Below are 24,554 nucleotides of genomic sequence, written 5' to 3'. Positions count from 1 at the left end.
GGTGAATCACAAGCCGCTGACTAGCAAAGACGTGCAAAGTAGGGATACAATCCCAATGGAGCTGGTGCAATAATGTGGAACCTTTAAGATAAATGTCAAGAAGAGATTATTTATGACCTCTGGCCATCTTTCATATTCTTCAGTGTGTGTACTTTCTCATAGCAACAATTTTTTCATTTCTAATATTTGTATCACATGCTCTTCTGAAATCAAGATTTGTTTTTAAAAGAATAAAAAAGTCAAGACTGTACATACTACGGTTGGATCTTTTTCATTATGTTCATATTCCATGTATAATTTTATCATATGGATTGTAATTCCATGATGTTGTTTTATTATGTACACACAACATATAGTGCGCCTCTGTCCATCCTGGGAGAGGGATCCCTGCTCTTTCTTCAATTTTTTCCACAATAAAGGTTGGGGGGGGGGGGGGGGGTTCCTTATCCGAAGTGAGGGTCAAAAAAGACAGATGGTGTCATATGATATATAGATTGTAAAGCACTGTGAGGCAAATATGTGATATTGCGCTGTAGGAATAACATGTACTCGAGTACATGATGGTAGGTGAAACAAGAGAAAGCTGGTGGTCAGGTGTGATGTGAGCAGATCGATGGGCCGAATGACCCACTACAGGCTCGACATCACACTGTGCACGGCAGAAGGCGGAGCAGGGGGCTGCTCAGCCAGGTCTTCAAAGACACACAGAACATGACCAGCCAGAGAACAGCTGTGTTAGGTCACAATCTACAAAAACATCCAACAGGACAGGATAAAAAACTGTAGAGCAGAGTATCAAAGTCACACTCCAGGAACATCCAACCACAGGGTGACCCGGAGGAGGCCAGCCCTCTTTCAGTTGAAAAGACATGGGATTCAATCATCATACCACAATAACTACGTAAATTAAAACCCTATAATGTGATGTCTCTCTTGACATAAATTGCACAGACAAATGTACTTACTCAAAATGTAATTACATGATGGAAAAAAGAACAAATCCTTCATTGTACAGCGTTCAGTCCAAACCATACATTCAACAGGCAGATCTCCACATCCAGCAACAAACTCGAGCTCAGAGTTTTATTGTCTGAGTAAAATTATGCAAATCAGATCCACAATATTCTGAAAACGACCTCGTCCACATTTAAAATTCTATTACAGACATGCCTGATTAGTTAACCAATTTCTCAAGACAATCAGCTCAGAGTCGAGCCTGCTTCCACCAACACAAAACATAGAGCGCAAAGTGAGTTTGAGCTTCCTGCTGCTTCCTCCAGGCATCAGTCAAAAAAGCAACCCAAAGAACAACAGCAACATCCGTGAAAGAGGAGTGAAATAATTGTTTATCGAACCTCCCCTTTGAAGTTGGTGCTTTATGATATTGTGCAATGCACTTCGGCTTCCTATGAGGGTAATGCGTGGTGTTATACCGCGAGATTAGTTGAAGCAGAATTCACACATCATCTCTGTTGTGTTGGGAGCCCGGTAAAGGACGTGCTACAAATAGACTCTAGCTCATGCTAGCTGTGGGACTAAAACACATACAAAGTGATGACGACTCACAGCTTAAAAGTGCAAACTTCTAATGATACCACTGGTTAATGCAGAGCGTGTGAGACTCAAGATATATGGATTCAATATGCAACCAAGACTATTCAATATAACCCTAAGACGCAGACTCTGCAGCTGAGGAAATTAAGCTTTATCATCAGGACTCTTATTAAATATTGTAAAAAAAAAGAAAGAAACTGGTTAGAAACTGGTTATTAGTTTGAGCTAGAATACACAGCAGAGTGGGTGTGATCACGTGGGGGATGAGTGTGACTTCCTTTGGTGAAAAAAGGTACAATCTGTCGGTGTTCAAGTACCACATGTCTGCATCTGTAAAGCTTTATCTGCAAAGTAACAGCATGAGAAATGTTAATGTTCTTTGTTGTCTTCGAATTAATCAAAAAGAATGTGAGTGGTCTCACAGCCGCACAATAGACGATGCCAGTCTGACTGGAGGGAGACTTAAGTGTTGCTATCATAGTGTGAACCAGAGAGGCTACCCACAGCCATTTAGCCAACAAGAGGACAAGCACTGCAAGCCAAGCAGAAGAACTGCCTGGAGCCAGAGAGACGATATGCATGTGTGTGTGTGTGTGTGTGTATCTGTGTGTACATTTGCGTAATGTGTGTGTTGGGTAGCCCACTGACACTGCAGCATTGCCCTCTTTATGTATCTAACTAGAGTTCTGTGAGCGAGCAAACAAGCTATTTAGGCCTGCAACATATATACCTCAGACAGCACTGTACCACTATTGTATTTTATTTACACAAGGGATCCAGTCATAGTGTGTGTGTGTGTGTGTGTGTGTGTGTGTGTGTGTGTGTGTGTGTGTGTGTGTGTGTGTGTGCGTGTGTGCTCTTTTATTGCTCCACCCTTGTCAAGTGATGTGTGAGAAGAAACTGGTGCATGAGCTGATACTGAGCTGGCACTGACAAAGACAAAAGGTTTCTACATTCATCTCTCCCTCCATCCAACCATCAATCCTTCTGTCCATCTATCTATCTCTCTGTCCTCAGCTGTTTCTCTATCGTTATCTTCAGACGCTTTCATCACCACACAGACAGCTAACCTGAAAGAAAACATTTTGCACACACTCAATTTTGCAGAAAAGCATGAAAGTCACAGACATGCATGAACCTGAATGAGCAGTTTATACGCTGTCTGTAGTCGTCACAACAATCACTCTAATGTTGTTTAAAACCTGCACAACTTAGTTTGGTTTCAGTGTACACGTGGGCTTTTTTTCTGTCGGACTCTGCATGGTTTCTTTCTCTTCCCAATATCACCATTAATCTGGCGTGGCACAGACCATCTGTAGCTGACATCCCCGCTCACATGGCGTCTGTGTGTCTGTGTCACAGAAATGCTGCAGGGGGGGGGAAGGAAAGAGCAGTGGCTATCTTTCTTTCTTCCCTTGATGAACAAAAAAAAAAAAATCATCATAAAGTAATTTGCATTCGAACCAGAGAAGCGTTGTGGTCGAACTCTCTCAGACGAGGTACTTTGATTCACTCCATGGGGAGCCAATCATTGCATCAGCTTAAGCCATGAATAAGTCCAAATCTGGCCAGCTAACGCTATCGGACTTACATCAAAGTTAAAATAAAAACTGAGTACTCTTCGACTGAGTCAACAGTGTTTTGTATTATTTATCAAAGGAACTCAAATCTATCTGTTTAATACATACTTAATGAGAACAAGAAATAACAATGGCAGAATCTGTAATACAAGATGTTCATATCCTGTGTTTGTCGAAATTAAACTACCGTTGGTAATAGTATTGTTAGTATTGCATATAGTCTATGCTATACAATATATTACATAAAACCTGTGTAATCATTACCTGCGAGCACCTACAGTATATCGCCACCGTTACTGCTCTATGTTTGGAAAGTGAAGGCAGAGGAGGAAGAGACTGTCTTGCCTTTCTTTTCTACCTCCCGTTGTGCTCCTCTCATAACTGCACCAGCGCAGCCTCGTTACCATTGAGGCCTGATAAATTGCCGACTTCACCCTCCTCTGCCTCCCTTTTCATAAACTAGGAACTAAAGCTATGGTGGTATTGAACCTTCCCCACGGAGCCTGCTGGGTCAATCTCATACCATTATAGTACAGTGTGCCTCCCTGCTTTATTTCAGTATAGGAGCGATAAATATGAGATTGTAAATGGCTTCATCTGTATGAATGAGACAATGTGACCCAAGAAATAATGTGCGGTAACAGGGGTAACATTGGTTTCTCTACTCTTCTCTTTACACTTTAGCTGGTGATTGATTAAATGGAATTTGATTTTCTGTCTACACCATCTTGCATGAAATAAGACTCCAGGTAAAGTGAGCGATCTGTTAAGATGCTGTCATAACCTTCCGCTCCCACTTTGATGAGCTCATCACATTTGAGAGTTGATTAATAAAGGCAGTATAAAGCATTGGTATGTTACAGGCAAATAAAATGCTGCTCCTCACAAGCAAATTGAGTGGATCAAAACGAGATGTAACTTTATATTTTCCAATATGTTTTATTTGTCTACTCTTCAGTAAAAGGACCTTTTTTTAGTGTACGAGCACAAATACACACCAACACACAGAACACTTCTCACAGATTTCTCTCTGCCATCCTCCTTTCTGCTCTCCACTACATTCAAAGAATTAATAAGGGAGTTTCTGAGCTTTTCTTTAGTAGCTAACACTTTAGTTAAGGCAAGAACATCCCTGCGAGCAAAGCATTTCTTCATGTTTCAAATCTCAATTCCTGAGGTCGTAACATAGCATAGAAAAGAAAGTATTATTTCTACAGGTACAGTAGATAAATGAAGCCGCTTTGATGTGTTTAGAAATGTCCAAAGAAGAAGTGACAAGGATTCAAAAGAATAGTTTGACATTTTGGGAAAATGCTGAATGCTAAAAATGTTTATTCACTTTCTTGCGGAGAGTTAGATTAGAATATTGATACCACACTCATGGCTGTACGGTAAATGTGAAGCTAGCCAGCAGGTGGTTATAAAAATCTATGTAAATTTTCTTATTACAACTTTTTATCTATTATAAAACCCTAGATCAAATTCATAGTTATTTAAACCATCCATCGTTGTCTGACGAGGTCTTTCACGGTCTATATTGAGATGAGCTGATTAAGTTTAAATCATAGACATCCATTCATTTAGCAAAGACAAGCTATTCACTGTTTAACATAAGGTCAAAATGCACATATACAAAAGGACATTTTCATACCTTGGTAGATGGGAAGAATTCCTACAAACAAACCTATTTCTTCAAGGACCCGGCAGACAGAAATACTATCTCCAGCGGGTGAAGGTAACATATTTCATATTATTACACCACTTCTCACTCATGTACGGACTGAGCCTAGAAACTGCAAATTTCTGAGCGCTATGGTCTCTGTGTTTCAATTTCCAGCCAGGATCGACTGCTGATGTGTCGTGAATCACCCTGAGTTTCACTCAAGTCTGAGCTGTGTCTCTACAAGCCAAATACTGATAGAGTTTACATCAAAGATTTCCCTCCCACTGTGACAGCCAAGTAGATAGATACAGTCACACAATCTCTCCCACTCCCTCTTGCCTCCATGATCTCAACCTACTGCCCTTTCCTCCCTCTTCCTCTCCTTCCCCCCTCTCCCACCTCCAGCGGTGTTGGTAGCAGTATGGAGTGTCACCTTGCTCTGCACCCAGTGGCCTGTGGCTAGATGATGATTTATAGCTGAGCAAAGCGGGGGTTTGGGAGATGAAGTTGGTGGATGGCTAGGTTTAAAATCACTTGTGGCGGTGTATGAAAGCGTACCATGATGAATTAATGTAGTCTCTGTATGTCAATCAAAATGATCTTTTTCCAGCACACAGTAGGTTTCAGATGCATTCAAGGGCTCTGGGCAGATTTGTCTTCTCTAATGGTCTTTTGTTTTTTCTCCGTTCTACAATCATGTGTGTTAGAAGGAAGATATGCAGTTAACCCCTCCTTTAGATGGAATAATCCTGAAGATGCCCTCAAGAATATATTATTTAAAAACTGCACACAATCACGTGGTATGTGTTCTTTTGTTTTTCAAGGTTTGAAATGTGCAGTTTATTCCCCCTTTGAAAAGACAAGCCACAACTCAACTTTAAACAAACCAGTCTGTGGGCAAACTAAAATGCTTCTTTGTTTTTAATGCCTTTTAGGATTTACAGTTTGTCAACTAACAATTGCAGCGCATTGTGTAGAAATAATTAAGGAAGAAACCGTCTGTGATAAAACATAAAAAAAATAAAAAAGAAGAAATCCGTCGGATGTTGATAATGAAAAATGGGTTGGTCTGAACAAAAAGGCTCAATTCTCTATTGTTCTGCTGAAGACATGTGTCAGTAAGGATCAGTACACAAAGAAACAAGTGTATGTGTGTAAAAAAACAGAATTACTGACATTATAAATGTAGAGATTAATAGTAGACCAGGAGAGTAATGACATCAGGTTCTTGTTTATTATGTTAACTTACATTTATTCTATATGGATAAAATGATACATATCAATGGCGGCGGGAACCCCTGTGATGTGTGGCTCTCAGTAAGGAGTCGCACCCTGCGGCTCACTGAATTACCAGAGTAGCACGCAGCATGTAAAACAGCAGGTGTCTCCTGGACATTTACAGAAGTGACAGTAAAGAAGATCTTAAATGTTATGTTACACTAGAACTGAACACTAATCCGAACACACCTTATAGTCTCATATTAAATCTAAGAGTGTTTCTTGTAAACCTAACCAGAACACATTTAGATTTTCTTTAATGTTAGTAGTGAATTTGAGTTTAAATGATATCCGATAATTATTGTTTGGTTTAATATGAATCCTTCATCATTCCTTATGTATTCAAACCACAACAGCATGAGTGAGCAACTTGTAGTGGCCAAAACCGCCCAGCGACCAGTTGTCCGTACTGTATGCATACTGTATGAGTCAGACAACAGCAAGTCACATAGACAGATTGTGATTTTGTCTCCATCTGAGTCCGTTCATATGTCAGTGATATCACAGCTACATAATTGTTAATCTGCCATATCTGTCATCTCCCAGTGACCATATTGTTTGTGGTACAAAACTGAAAATCTGTTGATGGAGGTTGTATTGATACGTATGGTGATATTCTATATTTACTATGTTTATAAAATCCCACGGAAAGACCAAACCTAACAATAAATTGATTTTCATCAAGTATCGTTGCCAAAGTTTGATATATCTTATTTATTTGTGCCATTAGGGCCTTTCTGGTGTCAAATAATACTAACATCACATGAATGAGTCACACTGTCGCACTGTGTGACATTTGTTCATCATGAACACATATGTTTATTTTTGAATAAAACCCACATGCACCTTCCTGCTGCCGTAAACACTCTCCCGAGCATCAAATGTGTATTAATCCACTGCTGAAATAATCCCCAACAAAAGCACTATTTACTGCTGTTTTATGTCTTCAGTAGGAACTAATGGGTTTGGAGCCAAATGTGACAGGTTAGCAAAATGTGGATTGTTATGTGTTTATGGGATTTATTGGAAAAAAAAAGCCAGTATCATCCTTAAAAGGGTAGGTAAGTATGTTAATGCTCCAGTGTCAAAGCAATGCTGTTTTATAGAGGCACCTTATGAAGTTTATTCTCTATTGCCCTCCACTAACTCAATACTGCTGGCTGAACTTTTATGAACCCTATGGGCTTGGTTCTAGTTGGAATGAATCTCTACAAACATTTTGTTTTCACACTGTGCGCTAACAAGTGGTTCACAAATATGGTGAAAACTTGTGGTAAAGGCAATTTGCAGTTAAGGCTATGGGCAGGAAGAAGCTACATCAGTGTGTCGGCTGTCCTGTCTACCATCAGAATATTTCAAAGCTCTACAACTGCCCCACTTCCCTGCATGAGGCGACAATAGCGTCACCACACAGTAATGAATCAAATTAAGTGGAATGTCAGCTAGGCTAACGGAGCTCTCCTTCTCCTCTCAGCATGAAAAGGAATAGTTTCATGGCTCCAATTTGTATCTCCCTGCCCTCTCTGGCATATATTTTTTGCGTTTCATCTAAAAAATAAAAAAAAGTTTAAAAATGATGCTACTGGCAAAGACATGAGTAGAAGAGGGGAAAATCAAATTGGAAATGTAGAATCTTTATTCATGTCTGGAGTACGAGGTAGCGGGGTTGCCAGAGCGGGGCCTTACCTTTGGGTGTGATGTAAATATATGCGATAACATAAATTATATCCCAAGGGAAGGACCTGCACCTCTAGCTTATTTTCTTTTCCTCTCTCCCTCCCTCTCTCCTGTGGAGATTAAAGTACATACAAGTGATATGAAGGGAGAGTGATACTTTACAGTGACAGAAGAAAGAGGACGACACAGCAATATGCTGATGATATGGTGGTGAGCAAAACAAAAGATGAAAGTGTGAGAAGAAGGGAGAGAGCAAGAAAGAGAGAGCAATGATTTTGAATGAATAAATATGCAGGGAGGCTTGTATACAAGTGCACTCTGTTGTGCCTTTGGTGTACTGAAAAAGAAAGGGCTTACAATTAAAGCAGCTGACTAAAGCCTCTGGATACGGGAAGTAAACAAACCAATTTCTTTTTGTCTGTGTTTACCTCGAGACAACTTTTCTTTTTTTGTGTTCCAAATTACTTAATGCAGTTATACCATTATACTAACAAGTTGAATGAATTAAGAAAGTGAATGAAGTCCTATATATATATATATATATATATACTGTATATAGATAATCTATATCTATATATACATATATATATATTTATCTATATATATATATATATATATATATATATATATATATATATATATATATATATACACACACACATATATATAGATATATCTAAATCTATGTAAAAATATCTAAATATATATATATAAAACCCTAGAAAACTATTCATTTGTAAGATTGTAAGAATTAACTGAGAAGTTTATGATTTGATCTGAGACCATCTACATCATAGATCTGCATCCAATACATTTAAACACCAAAGCTCTTTGGTTTTGGATTAAGTTGAGACTTATATCTTAAAATACTATGATAGATACTATAACAGTGTAATGTTTGGTTTTGTCCAAAGTCTTGATTTACATGGGAACCATCACCTTATCGTGGTGGAGAGGTTTGTGTGTCCCTATGAACCTGAGAGCTGTGTTGTCTGGAGCCTAGTGCTCCTGGTAGGGTCTCCCAATGCAAATTGGTCTCAGATGAGGGGCCAGACTAAGAATGGTTCAAAAACGACTTCATGAAAGAAAGGGAAAGGAAAGGAGAGACCCTGCCCGGAGGAAGCCCGGGGCCCCTGTCTGGAGCCAGGCCCAGAGGGAGGCCCGACAGCGAGCGCCTGGTGGCCGTGTTTGCCACGGAGCCCGGTTGGGCACAGCCCGAAGAAGCTACGTGGTGCCTCCCATCCATCCATCCTGTGGGCCCACCACTCATGGGAAAAACCGCTGGGGTCGGGTGCGCTGTCACACGGGTGGCAGTGATGGTCAGGGACCTCGACGGACCAGACCCGGGCAGCAGAGGCTGGCTCTGGGGACGTGGAACGTCACCTCTCTGTGGGGGAAGGAGCCGGAACTAGTGCGGGAGGTGGATCGCTACCAGTTGGATCTGGTGGGGCTTACCTCCACGCACAGTCTTGGCTCTGGAACCGTACTCCTGGATAGGGGTTGGACTCTATTCTTCTCCGGAGTTGCCCAAGGTGTAAGGCGTCGGGCCGGGGTGAGGATACTCACTAGCCCCCGGCTGAGCGCCGCTACATTGGAGTTTATCCCGGTGGACGAGAGGGTCGCCTCCCTATGCCTTCGGGTTATGGGGGGGAAAACTCTGACTGTTGTTTGTGCCTATGCCCCAAACCGCAGTTCTGAGTATTCGGCCTTCTTGGAGACCCTGAATGGAGCCCTGCAGGGGGCTCCAGTAGGGGACTCCGTAGTCTTGCTGGGAGACTTCAACGCACACGTGGGAAATGATGGAGACACCTGGAGAGGCGTGATTGGGAGGAACGGCCTCCCTGATCTAAACCCGAACGGTCGTTTGTTGTTGGACTTCTGTGCTAGTCATGGAATGGCCATAACAAACACCATGTTCGAACATAAGGATGCTCATAAGTGCACGTGGTACCAGAGCACCCTAGGCCAAAGGTCAATGATCGATTTCGTAATCGTATCATCTGATCTGAGGCCGCATGTTTTGGACACTCGGGTGAAGAGAGGGGCGGAACTGTCGACTGATCACCATCTGGTGGTGAGTTGGATCAAGGGGTGGGGGAAGACTCTGGACAGACGTGGTAAACCCAAACGGGTAGTGCGGGTGAACTGGGAACGTCTGGAGGAAGCCCCTGTCCTGGGGATCTTTAACTCACACCTCCAGCGGAGCTTTTCAGCTATCCCTGTGGAGGTTGGGGGCATTGAACCTGAGTGGGCGATGTTCAAAACCTCTATTGCTGAAGCTGCGGTGATGAGCTTTGTTCTCAAGGTCTTAGGTGCCTCAAGGGGCGGTAACCCTCGAACACCGTGGTGTTACTGGAGCTGCTGCCCCCGTGACCCGATCCCGGATAAGCGGTAGACGATGGATGGATGGATGATTTACATTGACAATGTGTTATTGTTAAAAACCTATTAAATATATTTCAGTCAGAGTTAGTGAGAGTTTAACTTAATTACCTTGTTACCTTTTCCTGATGCAGTTGTGCAGTCATGTCTGCTGTGTGTGCATCATTTGAAACTTAGCAAAGATGTGTACAGCAATATGTTAAAAGTAGTTTGTCTCCACCATCTATTTAAACTCAACATTGCTGCTTAACATAACTAAAGACAAACATTATGAGTTCCTGGAGTTGGTATTATAATGTTCATGAATGTGCTATTTAAGTTTAACTACTGGAAACAAGATTTAAATTTACTGAAAGGTAATTTCTCAGTGTTTGTGCACTGGAGGTTTCAAATTTCACTTGTGGAAGTTGCACATTGGACCACAATAGACTTCCCAGCTGGAATGTCACAAAATCCTGCTTTACAATACATATGTGAACATATGAAACTGAGCTTTAAGATGAGCGCGGAGAAACTTTCCCTCTTCAACAGATGAATGTGAAAACAACCTTGCAATAATGTAGAGTCAAACTCCACATTATTCTGCACAGTCAAGGTCAACTATTTATGTAAAGTAACAAAAAGCAACTTGAGTGAAGTGGGCCTTTAAAGAAAATACAATGAATGAAGATAAACTGTTTTAAAAAATATCTATCAGGAAACCTGCTACACTATTAAAAATTATCCTTGTGACTGATTTTCCGTACATCTGCCACAACTCATTATGACTATTATAAAACAGCCTGAATCAAGTTTACATATCGAGGGGTGAGTTATATATATATATCAAATGAAAACTCTTGATTAGCTCTTTCTACTGCCAAAAGGGCACATGTGAATTCTTAACCAATCCAGAGTTATTAATCAGAAACCAAAAGACCTAACACTGAACTATTTGGGGCCAAAAGGGCGTAAGTGCACCTACGCTCTTTTGGCCCTGAGAAATGTATTATGGGAAAAGCCTGTGGATAGCACTTGAGTCAAAATGGCTGACACCACAAGTAAGCAAGCTAGGTCAACCATGAGAAGAAAGCTTTTTACTGCTGAAGAAGCGTTACTAATGTTATATCAAGATGCAGACGAGCTTGATGAAGAGAATGAAATAATCGAGGATTCAAAGTCAATGCTAGTCAAATGTCACTTACGCCCCTCTGGTTCTCACCCATCGATATGTAGCATACTTACAATATTCTATATGCTCACAGTACTAATGCGATAGAGGTAAGAAAAAAGGCCAGATGTATTGGTTTTGTAATACAAATGATCAACCCTCTAAGCAGGGGCTAAATCCTGGATAGAAAAATCTTATAATTTGCAGAGAAAAAAAGAAAGCAGAGAGAGGTGGTCAAGAGAAATCTCACTCAGAGTGAGAACTGCAGAAAAAAAGCAAGAGAGTGAGATTATCCGTGGCCTTTCAATGTGGTACTAATCCATACTTTACAATATTGTCGCCCAGGGCCAGGAAAGCATAAATCTGCGGTACACAGTCTATAGAAACACTTAGCAGAGGACAGGAGGGAACAGAGGATATTACACTGTAGACCATAATCTGTCTCGCTCTAGATATAAGTATGTATGTTTCTAAAGTGAAAAAGAACACACTTACCACTATTTTATCATAGGGTAAATGTGACTATTATTCAACTGAGTGTTACAATATGATAGCTTCCAAGCTAAAATAATGCTAAATCATGATATTTTTTACTGACTGTGCTAATAAGATCATGGCCTATTTTCTACAAATCAACCTCACTGTGGATCTGTACATGTCTTCGCCCGCCTGCTATCACATCCTCACCGCAAGGCTCGTTTATGAAAACATTCGGCTCGAGGAATTTTGAGAGCACTGTGATGAGAGAGAGAGGGTCTATTTGCATCGCCAGTCACAAACCAAAAAAGGTGTATCCAATGTCTTGGGGGTGCGAGAAGAAGATGAATAAGAGAAGCGGCATAAGACTGGCTCTATATATAGCAGGTAATCTGTCATCTCATTTTTGTCATCTCCCTCCCCTCGTTTTTGCTTTGAGGAATGAGGGATTGATGTTCCGAAGATCAGAGGAAGAAAGGAGGGAATCTTGGAGGATTGGAGAGAGGAGAATAAGGAAATGCGTGTGTGTGTGTGTGTGTGTGTGTGTGTGTGTGTGTGTGTGTGTGTGTGTGTGTGTGTGTGTTGGGAGGAGGAAGGAGGGAGCCTGCTCTGAGTGTCTGATGACTGCTGTTTTCAGAGACCCAGTTGCAGCTGGCAGAAGTCCAAGTCGAATAGTAAAACTCTCACAACTACAAGAAAAAAAGTAAAACTATACATCTAACATTTTAGTTTCAAAAGATTTCCGCTGATTCCCATCCTACACTACAAAAAAATGTTTTTCCTGTTGACCTGCAACACCACTGCTGCCTCGAGTCCGATATTTCTAAAGTGGATATTGTTTGAACATCAGATCTGACAGGTTGGACTCCCTTGAAAAGAGATCAGTTAGAGACAAATATGTCTTGTTCACACACACACACACACACACCTGGGAAAAATGCTGAGAGGTTTTATGAAGCTTTGTTTGATAAGGTTCGCCTTTTGGTCACTTCAAAGCGTAGATGGAGTGGATAAAGAAGGAGCAAATAGAAAAAAAGAGAAGGGGCGGATGGAGTGAGGCAGGATAGAAAAAGATGAGAGCAGACGGCGGTAGAATGAAACAGGGGGAAGCGTGGGTAAAATGAAAGAAACAGAGAGGGATTATTCTGCAAAAAGAAAACGTAAAAAAGGGAGGAATACATAAATGTAGCAGGACCCACAAAGGAAAAGGCACAAATACAAGTTACATTGAAGATGCTCGTACACACATCAAAGCACACACACGTCGGGAGATAAATCAGGAACATTGGTGCGGTTAGGGAGGCCGAATCTCGTCCATTTGTGCAAATCCCTACTAAAGCAGTAACTTTTTTGCAGAGAGAAATCCTCCTGCTTTCAATCCAGAAAACTCTTTGATAAGTACATATGGTAAAGCCTGGAGGCATGCACTAATACATATGGGAGAGTGGGACGATCATCAACTCAACCATTCGTCGACAGTTAGCTAGCTAGCTCCATCTAGAAACACTTTCCCTGAATAATTCACAGAGGTGTAAATAAAATATACCCAGTGGCCTTTACCTAAAAAAAAAAAAATAGAAACAAGATAGCTGCCATGCTGAGTAATGAGTTATTTTCTAGCAGATGAGTTCAGATCTGACATGCAAGCTGATGTGTAATATAAAAATGATCTTACCTCAAGATTCAGTTATTCACATTGATATTCAAGGAGGGGACTGTGTTGCTTGATTTAAAACAGAATATTTCATTTATACAGCTGCCTTTGATACGACAGTAAAACATGCCATCTCTCCAAAACTGCAAGAAAATCGTGACAGCAGTGGTTGCAATGTTGTCCAAAATTTCTATTATCAAAAAACAATAACTGGAAAACATTGTTATCCAGAGGTGGGTGCACGGCAGGCGCATTACTTTCCTTTAATTGTCCCAGAATAACAGATGATAGCAGAACGTTTATTGCTTTTCTCCTGCAGCGCAGAGTGCAATATTTTTTTGAATAATGCATGAGGGCCTAAGATATGGCCAAATCATCCCCAAAAACAAATAGCCTCATAATGAATGGGATTGGGAGCTGTGTGTGCGTATAAGGTATCAGTTCTCCTCACATAGATGACGTCCTGCCACACAGGCAGATGGAGGGTGGCATGGACAAGAAATCCAAGCGGTATCCAGTCAGGAGAAGATGAATAGGCCACAGAACTTTACCAAGTGTCACGATGGTGAACAAAACAGTATGGTGAAGTCGTCAACCTGTGTGCCAAAACTACAATAGGAGAAATTGTATGAGGAGAAATCAATACGCGCTCCGGCCTATTCTCTTGTTGCTCCTGTGATGACAATCACTCTGTGTGTTTGGAATATGGATCATGTTGCTCTGCTGGCTCAAAAGGCATTGCTTCTGGCACACAAAAACATGTTTTTTTATTTTCAAAAGGGCAATCAATAAGAAAACTAGCTAATTTCCCTTCGCCACTTTTTTCTACCAATTTTTTTAATTATACAATAATCTGTCTTGAATGGCTCTTATGGGATTGTGAAACCTCAGCACACTGTACAGTAGCAGATAATGTAATTCTGCAATTCAAATTTGAAAAAAGCAAGAAGAAAAAGATCACAGCTCTTATATATAGAACCTCTTAGCTGATCCAAAATCAACAAACACAGAGGTGCTGTTCAAAGTTACTTTTTCCGTCTTAGAATGAGGCAGATGTCAGACAATATTCACCATCCCGTCACTGCAATTTTATTTCGGGATCCAGTTTTCATATCTTTGCACTCCTCTTGGTGTCCAAATGCCAAGGTTAAGAACTTAAAAGATGTTTCCTGGTTCAGCCCTCAGAGACAGACATCTAAGGACAGCTGCTCCCCTTCTTCCCTCCCTCCCCCATTTATTTCACTCCTTGACTTCCTATGTCAATCACAGAAAAACTTTTAACCCTCCTCTTCCAGCCCTAATTCTCCGAACTCACCATATTTCCTCCCAATCTGTTGCCTGTCCTTATAAAGCACTCTTACTCTCCTCCAGCCAGATAGAAAGGCAGTCTGTGTGTGTGTGTGTGTGTGTGTGTGTGTGTGTGTGTGTGTGTGTGTGTGTGTGTGTGTGTGTGTGTGTGTGTGTGTGTGAGATATGTATCTGGAGTTTCCCCTTAGCTCTTATTACTCTGACACAACACTTTCTAAATTAGCCGCCTGACACTAACCACTGCCGGAGCCTCGGGGCCTGACCTCATCCTACCATCAATGTCTCCTTCACCGTACACACACACCTCAGGTTGGAGCTCAAAAGAGATCTCAATGTGAAAATGGAACACCCTGAAATACATGCTCATCAGATCAACTGACCCAAATCTCATAGTAACGCTGTTTTGCGTTGAAATATACTGCTCCTCTTATACAACACAAAAGAACTGTCGAAGTGTGACTGTAGTTTATACAAAAACACATATCTGCAATTTGAACAATATGGATTCACAGACAGAAAGTTAAGACCAAAGTCAAAAAACAAACACATGGCTGTTGTCCCTTTGTCCTGGCCTATATAATGGTAAGTCCATATCAAATTGCAGCTATCCTTTGAACCCAACTTCAAGTTTATATCCTGCAGCTCTCAGATACTTGAAGGTGTGATGATTAATGATAGCACTGTCGCCGGTAACGAGCAGTGGGACTTTAGCTGGGCCCTTTTTTCTTCCGCTCCTGTGGCTGCCATCTGCTCACCTTACACATGTAGAGAGAAAGTAGTCCGATCCCTGGCTAGAGGGCATTGCAGAGAAAGCTAACATATATTATGTTCTTGGCACATCATGCTGGAATGGAATGGAATGGAATGGAATAGAATAGAATGGAATGGAATGGAATGGAATGGAATGGAATGGAATGGAATAGAATGGAATAGAATAGAATAGAATAGAATAGCATAGAATAGAATAGATAATATCTGTGTTAGATTCTGTAGTGCGTTGAAAAGAAGTTTGACATTTTGGTAAATATATTTATTTGTCTACCTGCTAGATTAAACAAATTATATGAGATATAATTGTTAACTAAACTGTTTCCAATCTTTCTGATAAACTAACGGGCAGGAGTTACATATTGAGATTACGCAGTGTTATATCAATATACTGATCCAACTCTTGAAAAGTAAAGAAATAAGTGCATTTCCCAAGTGTTCTTTTAAGTTCACTACCTGATGTTACATTCAGATTACTGCATATAATTGTATTTATTCTGGATGTAGAACAAATATTGTATCACATTTCAGAACATAATTGACGGATAAGATATCTATAGTGTGTTTAAATGTCACGAGGAGCTCCTGGGAAGTGCTAACTATGAGGACAGTCAGTGCAAGGACAGGATAATTTAAATTGGACATGTGATCACACTGAGACGCTTCAATAACTATGGCATGCACTGTTAATTCCAAGTGGTGTTTGTTTCAACTTTAATAGGATTAGGATATTATAAAATACATTCTACAGAATTGCCAAATTAACTTTACAATAAGTTAAAAGATAAGATTTCATGTCACACTGCCCTGTTTTAGCACAGCTGCTTGGAAAGGTGTTAGTGTGTCCTGTGTCATTCCATTCATACTGCACATCCCTGACCTCATAAACAGAGGCTTTGTCAACACTATGTGTGTATGTGTGCGTGTGGAAAGGCGGGGTTAGAGGGTTCAAAAGAGTACGAGAGGGAGAGAAAGTGAGAGAGAGATGAGTGACAGACAGTCCAGAGACTTGTCCTTTGGCATTTTATCTTTCCACAGAGCAGGATGATGTATCATCATGTTAACGGTGCTCACTCCAGCACCGACTTCCCAAGATACATCATGTCAGAAACAAGGTGCATTATTCTACTCCACAAAGCCGCCTCTCTGAGGTGTTTACTGCAGCAAATAAAGTAGTCAGAATTTAGAAACAGGAGTGTGTACTTGGGAGATTGGGCAATATAAGAAAATGACCAAAACCTTACTCCAATACCAGTATTGTCGTCACCGTTCACCTTAGTTTATGTTAGTCCTATTGGACATGTTCATGGTAATGGGAGGTAAAACTGGGGCTGTCATCTTCTGAAGTATTGTCCTTTCAGAAATCCTTCTGAAGTGTGTGTAATATACACTATATTTAAAACAATCACAAGGTATTTATATACTTTAGAAGGATACATGTAGGCATTAATTGTTTACATAGCCTTTTATGAACTACTAAGATTATTGTTCTCTGAATTGGAGAAAGTTTTTATTTTTATATTTTCTAAGACTGGCGGAGAGGACTGTTCACATCTTCATCTCAGCAGCCAGACTCCTGAGCACAACAAAGAAGACGATGGTTGATCGTCCCTTTACTGAAAACGACAATGTTTACAACAGATCTCTCCTAGTCATTGAGCAAATGACTGCCCTCTCTTACATAGTGTCAAAGTAGTGTAATATCCTCATTTAAAAAGTGTAAGGTAAGATACAAACACTGAAGACCCCGGTTCAAGTCTGATCTCTCGCAGTGTTTTTATTTGTTTAGACCTCAGCATACTTTCCCAAAGAGCTGGTAGATCAGAAAACATCATGTCGTTTTGAGAACAGCCATTTAGGACCTTTTGAAAGGCGTGCATCAGTTCACCTCGTGTGATTAGTAACGTCTTTTAAATCTCTGCCTAAAACAAATTTTTACAAAATCGCATTGCTGCAGTAGGTGTTCAGACCCTTTGAACTTTTCTTTTTTTACCCATCTTTTTGAACAATGGGAGCTAGCACCGCAGCCTCCAGGCCTGCCACCCTCTCCCTCCCAACTTCCCGATCCCTCAATTGTCCTCAGATCATATTATGTGAACTCTCATTACAGGAGTGGTAATAGACTCTTCAGCACTAAGATCCTCTTTATTATCCGTCAACTGTGGACTACATCTATAAGCTGATTAGCCAGAACTGTCTTTTCAGCATTTCAATTAGGAGCGTTTTGAATAGTCAAGCAGATTACATGCCTTATATTCATTACTGACGTTCTTAGAGCGCTACGCCATGTCAGTAATCCAAGAAACACATTGCAGCAGTGAGAATAAAAGAGCAACATAAGACTGACATATTGGCAGATTTTAATGTTGGACTCACAGGGAAATCGCAAAAGTAGCTATTAACAGCAATCCAAAGCAATTTACACCAGCAGAGAGGCATGCAGTCTTAGCTTAAATGGCCCAGCTGGCAATCATATTACTGACACACACACACACACACACACACACACACACACACACACACACACACACACACACACACACACACACACACACACACAACACAACACAAGACAAATAAAAATTTCCAGGAGCATCATCATTAGCATTCAATTAAACCAAGAAAATTAACTTAGAGAACAACTATAGCCGTAAGCCTATAGATGCAGACGGTTTAACACAAGATGATATCTCCATTAGCTTTAGCTTTGGTTGAAGTTATCTTCATCTGCTTTTATATAACTGTGTGCTCTCAGAGGACTGTGAAATGGTAAGAACTGATACATTTGTCAATGTGAGTGGCATAAAGAGAGGGTGGTTCTTTAGCTGCCACTTAAAAAGCTGCAATGTAAGTGTCCAGTGAGCTGTGAACACCTACATGCTTAATCTCACTGTTCCACTGTCACCGTTCATGTCATTCCAGATGAGCTTGTGGAGGAAATGTCCCACATGGGGGACCTTACGTCTGGCAAAGAATAAGAGACGAGGCAGCGGAAGCGAAGGAAATTGAGGGAGAAGCGCGGGTGGATGGGGTTGTGACTCCTGGTGCTAATGGATTTGGGTCAGATGACGAGGATATGATCTGCTCAGTGTGTGTGTGTGTGTGTGTGTGTGTGTGTGTGTACGACCACATGTACATGTGGAGTGCATGGTTTTGTGATGTCATTAGCAGTCGAGCCAAAATATGATGATCTCGGTGGTATTATCGGTATCTGTTTAAGGTATCCGGCTTTATCAAATACCCACTTGACACAGGAGTCACCGTGTTTTATCATTCTGTGTCTGTCTGACTCTCGCTTTTGCGCACACACACTCACTAATCCATTCAGTCATTGTTAATCCAGCTGTGTGCTGGGACAGAGATGTGCTGTACATGGCTGACAACCATGTCACTGAGGTGGGGATGTCATACCTGCCTGTATTTTTGATTGCTAACACTGTCATTGCTGTTGCTGCAATCCACCTCGGGGCACATACAGTACATCTGAATCCATCAAGCATAATAAACCTCGTACTCTACCCTTCACAATATAGCTCACTGAATATCTCTTACCCGACAGCGAGCGCCTGGTGGCCAGGTTTGCCACGGAGCCCGGTCGGGCTCAGCCCGAAGTTGCTGTGTGGTGCCTCCCATCCATCCATCCTGTGGATCCACCATTCACAGGAAGAACCGCTGGGGTCGGGTGCGCTGTCACACGGGTGGCAGTGATGGTCAGGGACCTCGACGGACCAGACCCGGGCAGCAGAGGCTGGCTCTGGGGACGTGGAACGTCACCTCTCTGTGGGGGAAGGAGCCGGAACTAGTGCGGGAGGTGGATCGCTACCAGTTGGATCTGGTGGGGCTTACCTCCACGCACAGTCTTGGCTCTGGAACCGTACTCCTGGATAGGGGTTGGACTCTATTCTTCTCCGGAGTTGCCCAAGGTGTAAGGCGTCGGGCCGGGGTGAGGATACTCACTAGCCCCCGGCTGAGCGCCTGCTACATTGAAGTTCACCCCAGTGGACGAGAGGGTCACCTCCCAACGCCTTCGGGTTATGGGGGGGAAAACTCTGACTGTTGTTTGTGCCTATGCCCCAAACCACAGTTCGGAGTATTCGGCCTTCTTGGAGACCCTAAATAGAGCCCTGCAGGGGGCTCCAGTAGGGGACTCCGTTAGTCTTGCTGGGAGACTTCAACGCACACGTGGGAAATGATGGAGACACCTGGAGAGGCGTGATTGGGCGGTACCACGGTAACCCTCGAACACCGTGGTGGACCCCGGTGGTCAGGGAAGCCGTTTGACTGAAGAAGGAGTCCTTCCAGGTTATGTTATCCGGGAGGACTCTGGAAACAGTTACAGGGTACCGACGGACTCGAAGGGTGGCAGCCTCTGCCGTGGCATAGGCAAAGCAGCGGGTGTGGGAGAAGTTCGGAGAAGCTATGGAGAAAGATTTTTGGTCAGCACCAAGGTGCTTCTGGAAAACCGTCCGGAACCTCAGGAGGGGGAAGCGGGGAACCATCCAAGCTGTGTACAGCAAGGGTAGGGACCCTGCTGACTTCGACTGAGAAGGTTATTGGGCGGTGGAAGGAGCACTTTGAGGAACTCCTGAATCCAACTAACTATGGACTAACCTCTATGGTAGAGGCAGAGCTCGAAGTTGGAAGTCACTGAGGTAGTCAAACAACTCCACAGTGGCAAAGCCACAGGGGTTGATGAGATCCATTCAGAAATGCTGAAGGCTTTGGTGTTGAGGGGCTGTCTTGGTTGACACGCCTCGTCAACATTGCGTGGAAGTCTGGGACAGTGCCTAGGGGTTGGCAGACCGGGGTGGTGGTTCCCCTATTTAAAAAGGGGGACCAGAGAGTGTGCGCCAACTACAGGGGTATCACACTTCTTAGCCTCCCTGGTAAAGTCTACTCCAAGGTACTGAAAAGGAGTGTTCGGCCGGTAGTGGAACCTCTGATTGAAGAGGAACTTCGTCCTGGTCGTGGAACAACGGACCAACTCTTCACTATCGCAAGGATCCTGGAGTGGGCCTGGGAGTACGCCCATCCGGTCTACATGTGTTTTGTGGATCTGGAGAAGGCGTATAACCGGGTCCCCCGGGTGATACTGTGGGAGGTGCTGCGGGAGTATGAGGTGAGGGGGTCACTTCTGAGGGCCATCCAATCCCTGTATGCCCAAAGCGAGAGTTGTGTCCGGATACTCGGCAGTAAGTCGGACTCGTTCCCAGTGAATGTTGGCCTCCACTAGGGCTGCGCTTTATCACAAATCCTGTTTATAATTTTCATGGATAGGATATGGATACGTTCGCTTTACCGCACCATTGTGACGAAAAGAGATCTGAGCCAGAAGGCAAAGCTTTCGATCTTCCGGGCGATCTTCGTTCCTACCCTCACCTATGGTCATGAAGGCTGGGTCATTACCGAAAGAACGAGATCATGGGTACAAGCGGCCGAAATGGGTTTTCTCAGACGGGTGGCTGGCGTCTTCCTTAGAGATAGGGTGAGAAGCTCAGCCATCCGTGAGAGACTCGGAGTAGAGCCGCTGCTCCTTTGCGTTGAAAGGAGCCAGTTGAGGTGGGTCGGGCATCTAGTAAGGATGCCATCTGGCCGCCTCCCTAGGGAGGTGTTCCAGGCACGTCCAGCTGGGAAGAGACCCCAGGGAAGACCCAGGACTCGGTGGAGAGATTATATCTCCTCACTGGCCTGGGAACGCCTCGGGATCCCCCAGTTGGAGCTGGCGGATGTGGCCCGGAGAAGGGAAGTTTGGGGTTCCTTACTGGAGCTGCTGCCCCCGCGAACCGACCCCGGATAAGCGGTAGACGATGGATGGATGGATGGATGAATATCTCTCTGTGGAGATCATCAATCTCATAAATGCATGCTCCAAGTAAGGTGTTGTCTTGTTCTCAGGTGTATTAATTTGACAAAGAGCTCTTCCTAATTGAGAGCGTCAGTCTGAGAGAGGAGGGCAGAGGAAATAAGGGATTCAGTTGTACACACTCGAGGGTTTCTGCAGTACTCATGTACCATTTTCCAGAGAACAACTGCAGCGGAGAAGTCAAGTGTCTTTTCCCAGGATATCTTAGTGCTACTTGTGAAAGAAGATGAGAGCCTTACATATTTCAAATGAGACATTTTTACAAATTGTGATTTCAGTCACAAGCAGTAGTTTAGAAAAACTTATATTTGTCATGTTCTACTCACAAACAGATTCAGATGTCAAAATGATATCATCATCACATCATCTTTTGGATCAAAAGTGCATTACAGAACAAAATAATCAACTTTCATCCTTGTTGTGAAATTGTTTAATTTCTCATGTATAATTATTTGCTTTGCGGAAGTTTTTTAAGACACTTAATACGAACGAACGAACGAGCAATACGAACCTGGTTGGGAAACTTGTTATCCTCTTTTATGAACTGCTAAATCCACTCTAAGGTATTGTGAAGCAGTGTGAATGAGCTGGCTTCCTGTTACAGTCTAGGATGTTCTACATTTTGTCAAAAGCACGGCCAGCACACACGTGTTAGTTTCCTTGGTCTCCTGGTGCAGATCACACCGACTGTTAGTGAGCTTAAAGTTAGTTGACTCTCATGTTATAACTTAGCTAAGTTTAGATTTGCGCATGAATTAAAACGGGTTGCACCGATCAAATGAGTTCTTATACACTCAGATGTGACTTAATATTCACACCACTGGCAGGTGTGAGTGTTGAACCAATTGACAGAACTTGTAATATAAATTTGTTTAAATTCAGATATTAACAGGTGAAATTTAATATGATCATGATGTGTGTAACATGAGTGTTGTTTAATGTTGATGTAAACAGGGAAGATATAAAATTACATTTCACAAAAACATCACACTAGGCCTAATGTTACAATTTGTTTTTGAAGTTTTCAGGTAATTGTAATGCATCATCTGGCTTAAGGTGTTACAGTAAGTCACAGCTCATGATGCTGCATTGATCGTTTACATAGTTGATTCCTTCGATTGGACGGTGCTATATCCTAGCAACAGATTTACGCACTATGCTTCTCAATTTAGTTAATCGCTAGTTTAAAAGTAGCTAGTAGTTATTAAGAATTTACAAAGGATTTAACACACAAACATTTTACAAATAGTCAATCCTGAGAAGCAGATTTGCTGGAAAAATGCACTTATAAAATATATCTCCATTCCTAGCAGAGTGGATTTTTAGGACGTTCAAATTAGAAACCAGAGGGTATAGTCTGTTCTCATGAAGCCCAGATTAGGATTTGACAGCCTGTGGAGAGTGGTTGGTGTGAGAGTGTATTTGTGTGGACAGAGAGATGGATAAAGAGAGAAACACAGAGCGGTGGAGTGTGTAGAGACATACAGAGTATTAAAACAAGGACAGTGAAAAAGCAAATATTAAAAGGACGAGGAAGGGGAAAAGATAATGGGAAAGTGGACGGGAGGAAAGGGGAAGAAAATTAAGATCCATGAGAAAGAAGGAGCAGTCATATTGGGATTGAGTGGAGAAAAGAGAAGGAAGGTGATGGAGATGGAGAGCCTGAATGGGAGAGGAAGTGAGGCATCACAATTAAAAGATGCAGCTGCGAGGGATCATCGTGAAATATAGAGAAAACAGGAAGAGGAAATGCAACAGTATATAAACCAGAGTGACAGATAAAGGGAGAGATGCTGAGCACTAAAACGTAGTACAGGAGACAGCAGATGGTGGGGATTATTCTGGACTAAAATACTCTGGGATCTACGGAGGGAAGGCCGCAGACATAAACCGTTACAGACTCCATCTGCCAGAAATAGACCAAAAAGAGCTGTAGGTCCATAATGATCAAATGCTGCCTAGATGGCAAAACCCAAAACCGCCATAACTGTCATCCTAAACAACACAACAAATAACTTGTCGAATCTCAGGATAGATAAAATGCAGTTGTTCTTTTATATTCTTGTGTTTTTTGTAAAAAAAAACGTTGAATTGATCCTGTTCAGTCTTTAGCTAAACACACAGTATACGTGCAAACATATCCACACAGCATGGGACCTTTTAAGACACTAACAATGCAGCTAAGCAAGCATTGCATCTCTCGGATGGCACTCGTGTTGAGACATTATATTGGACAATAACACGTATTAGGGGCACAGGAGGTAGAGCGGTCGTCTAGGAAGGTTCCGACTTTAATCCCAGACTCCTCCGGAGAGTGTCAAATTTACTTAAGCAAGACACTGAACCCCTAACCACTCTTGATAAGCAGGTTGGCCCCTCGCATTGCAGCCTCTGCCATCAGTGTATGAATGTGTGTGAATGGGTGAACATTGGCATGTGTTGTAAAGCACTTTTAGTGGTTGGGTAGGCAAGAAAAGCACAGTATAAATGCAGTCCATTTAACCATTTTACAGCAGGTGCAAGTGTACTGAGTATTTCAGTATGTGTTTGTGTGTGATTATAACTGATACTACAGAACACCCCTAATCCACATTTTATGTTCATCATGATTAGGATAACAGGCGGCGCTACTTATCTGCGTGTGTATGTTTGACTGTGAAAATGACAAACTGGTCTGCAAATCTCCCCAGTAATGCCTCTATATTCATCCACACACACAACCTGAACACACAGTCTACAGTCTAATGCCTGTCAATCAAACCATCCCGTCTCCCTCTGCATGCAGAGAAAAAGAGGGTAGAGAAAAATCTAAATCTTTTTTTTTTTACCTTTCCCTGTGTGTAGATCAAACCTTGAACCTGCAACAAAAAAAGAAGAAAACATAATTACTGTTACTGATGAGGCAATTTAAACAAAAATCAACAACATTATCTTCTCTCCGTAGGCAGACAGAACCCACGCCATGCTCCGTTCCTGTCTGCAGCTTTTCTCAATACTCCTCTATCATTGCCTATTGAGCCGTGTCACTCAAGACTTCCCTGCAACAGCGTATAATTGTTAGTACATTCTAACCTCCGCATTAGTGTTAGCATGGCAAACATATTGACTTATTCTATGCGTGTTTGAAGAGAGTGTCCATGTGTGTTATTGACTAATTATCTACCCTGACAGGGGACAGTTAATTAAATCCTTCCCTGGCA

At 42.2% G+C, this 24,554-nt stretch overlaps 1 protein-coding gene across 2 annotated transcripts in view; it reads right to left on the bottom strand.

The window, feature by feature from the left end:
* The window catches only part of igsf11 (immunoglobulin superfamily member 11), an 89,919-nt gene that overhangs the window by 43,584 nt on the left and 21,781 nt on the right, over positions 1-24,554 (bottom strand). For both annotated transcript variants that reach the window (XM_029446257.1, XM_029446258.1), the window contains exon 2: positions 24,183-24,212. In XM_029446257.1, the coding sequence (XP_029302117.1) occupies positions 24,183-24,212 (30 nt within the window). The remainder of the gene's footprint in view (positions 1-24,182; positions 24,213-24,554) is intronic.

Source organism: Cottoperca gobio, chromosome 13 (assembly GCF_900634415.1).
Source record: "Cottoperca gobio chromosome 13, fCotGob3.1, whole genome shotgun sequence".
Taxonomy (NCBI): Eukaryota; Metazoa; Chordata; class Actinopteri; order Perciformes; family Bovichtidae; genus Cottoperca; species Cottoperca gobio.
This window is presented reverse-complemented; position numbering and strand designations above follow the sequence as displayed.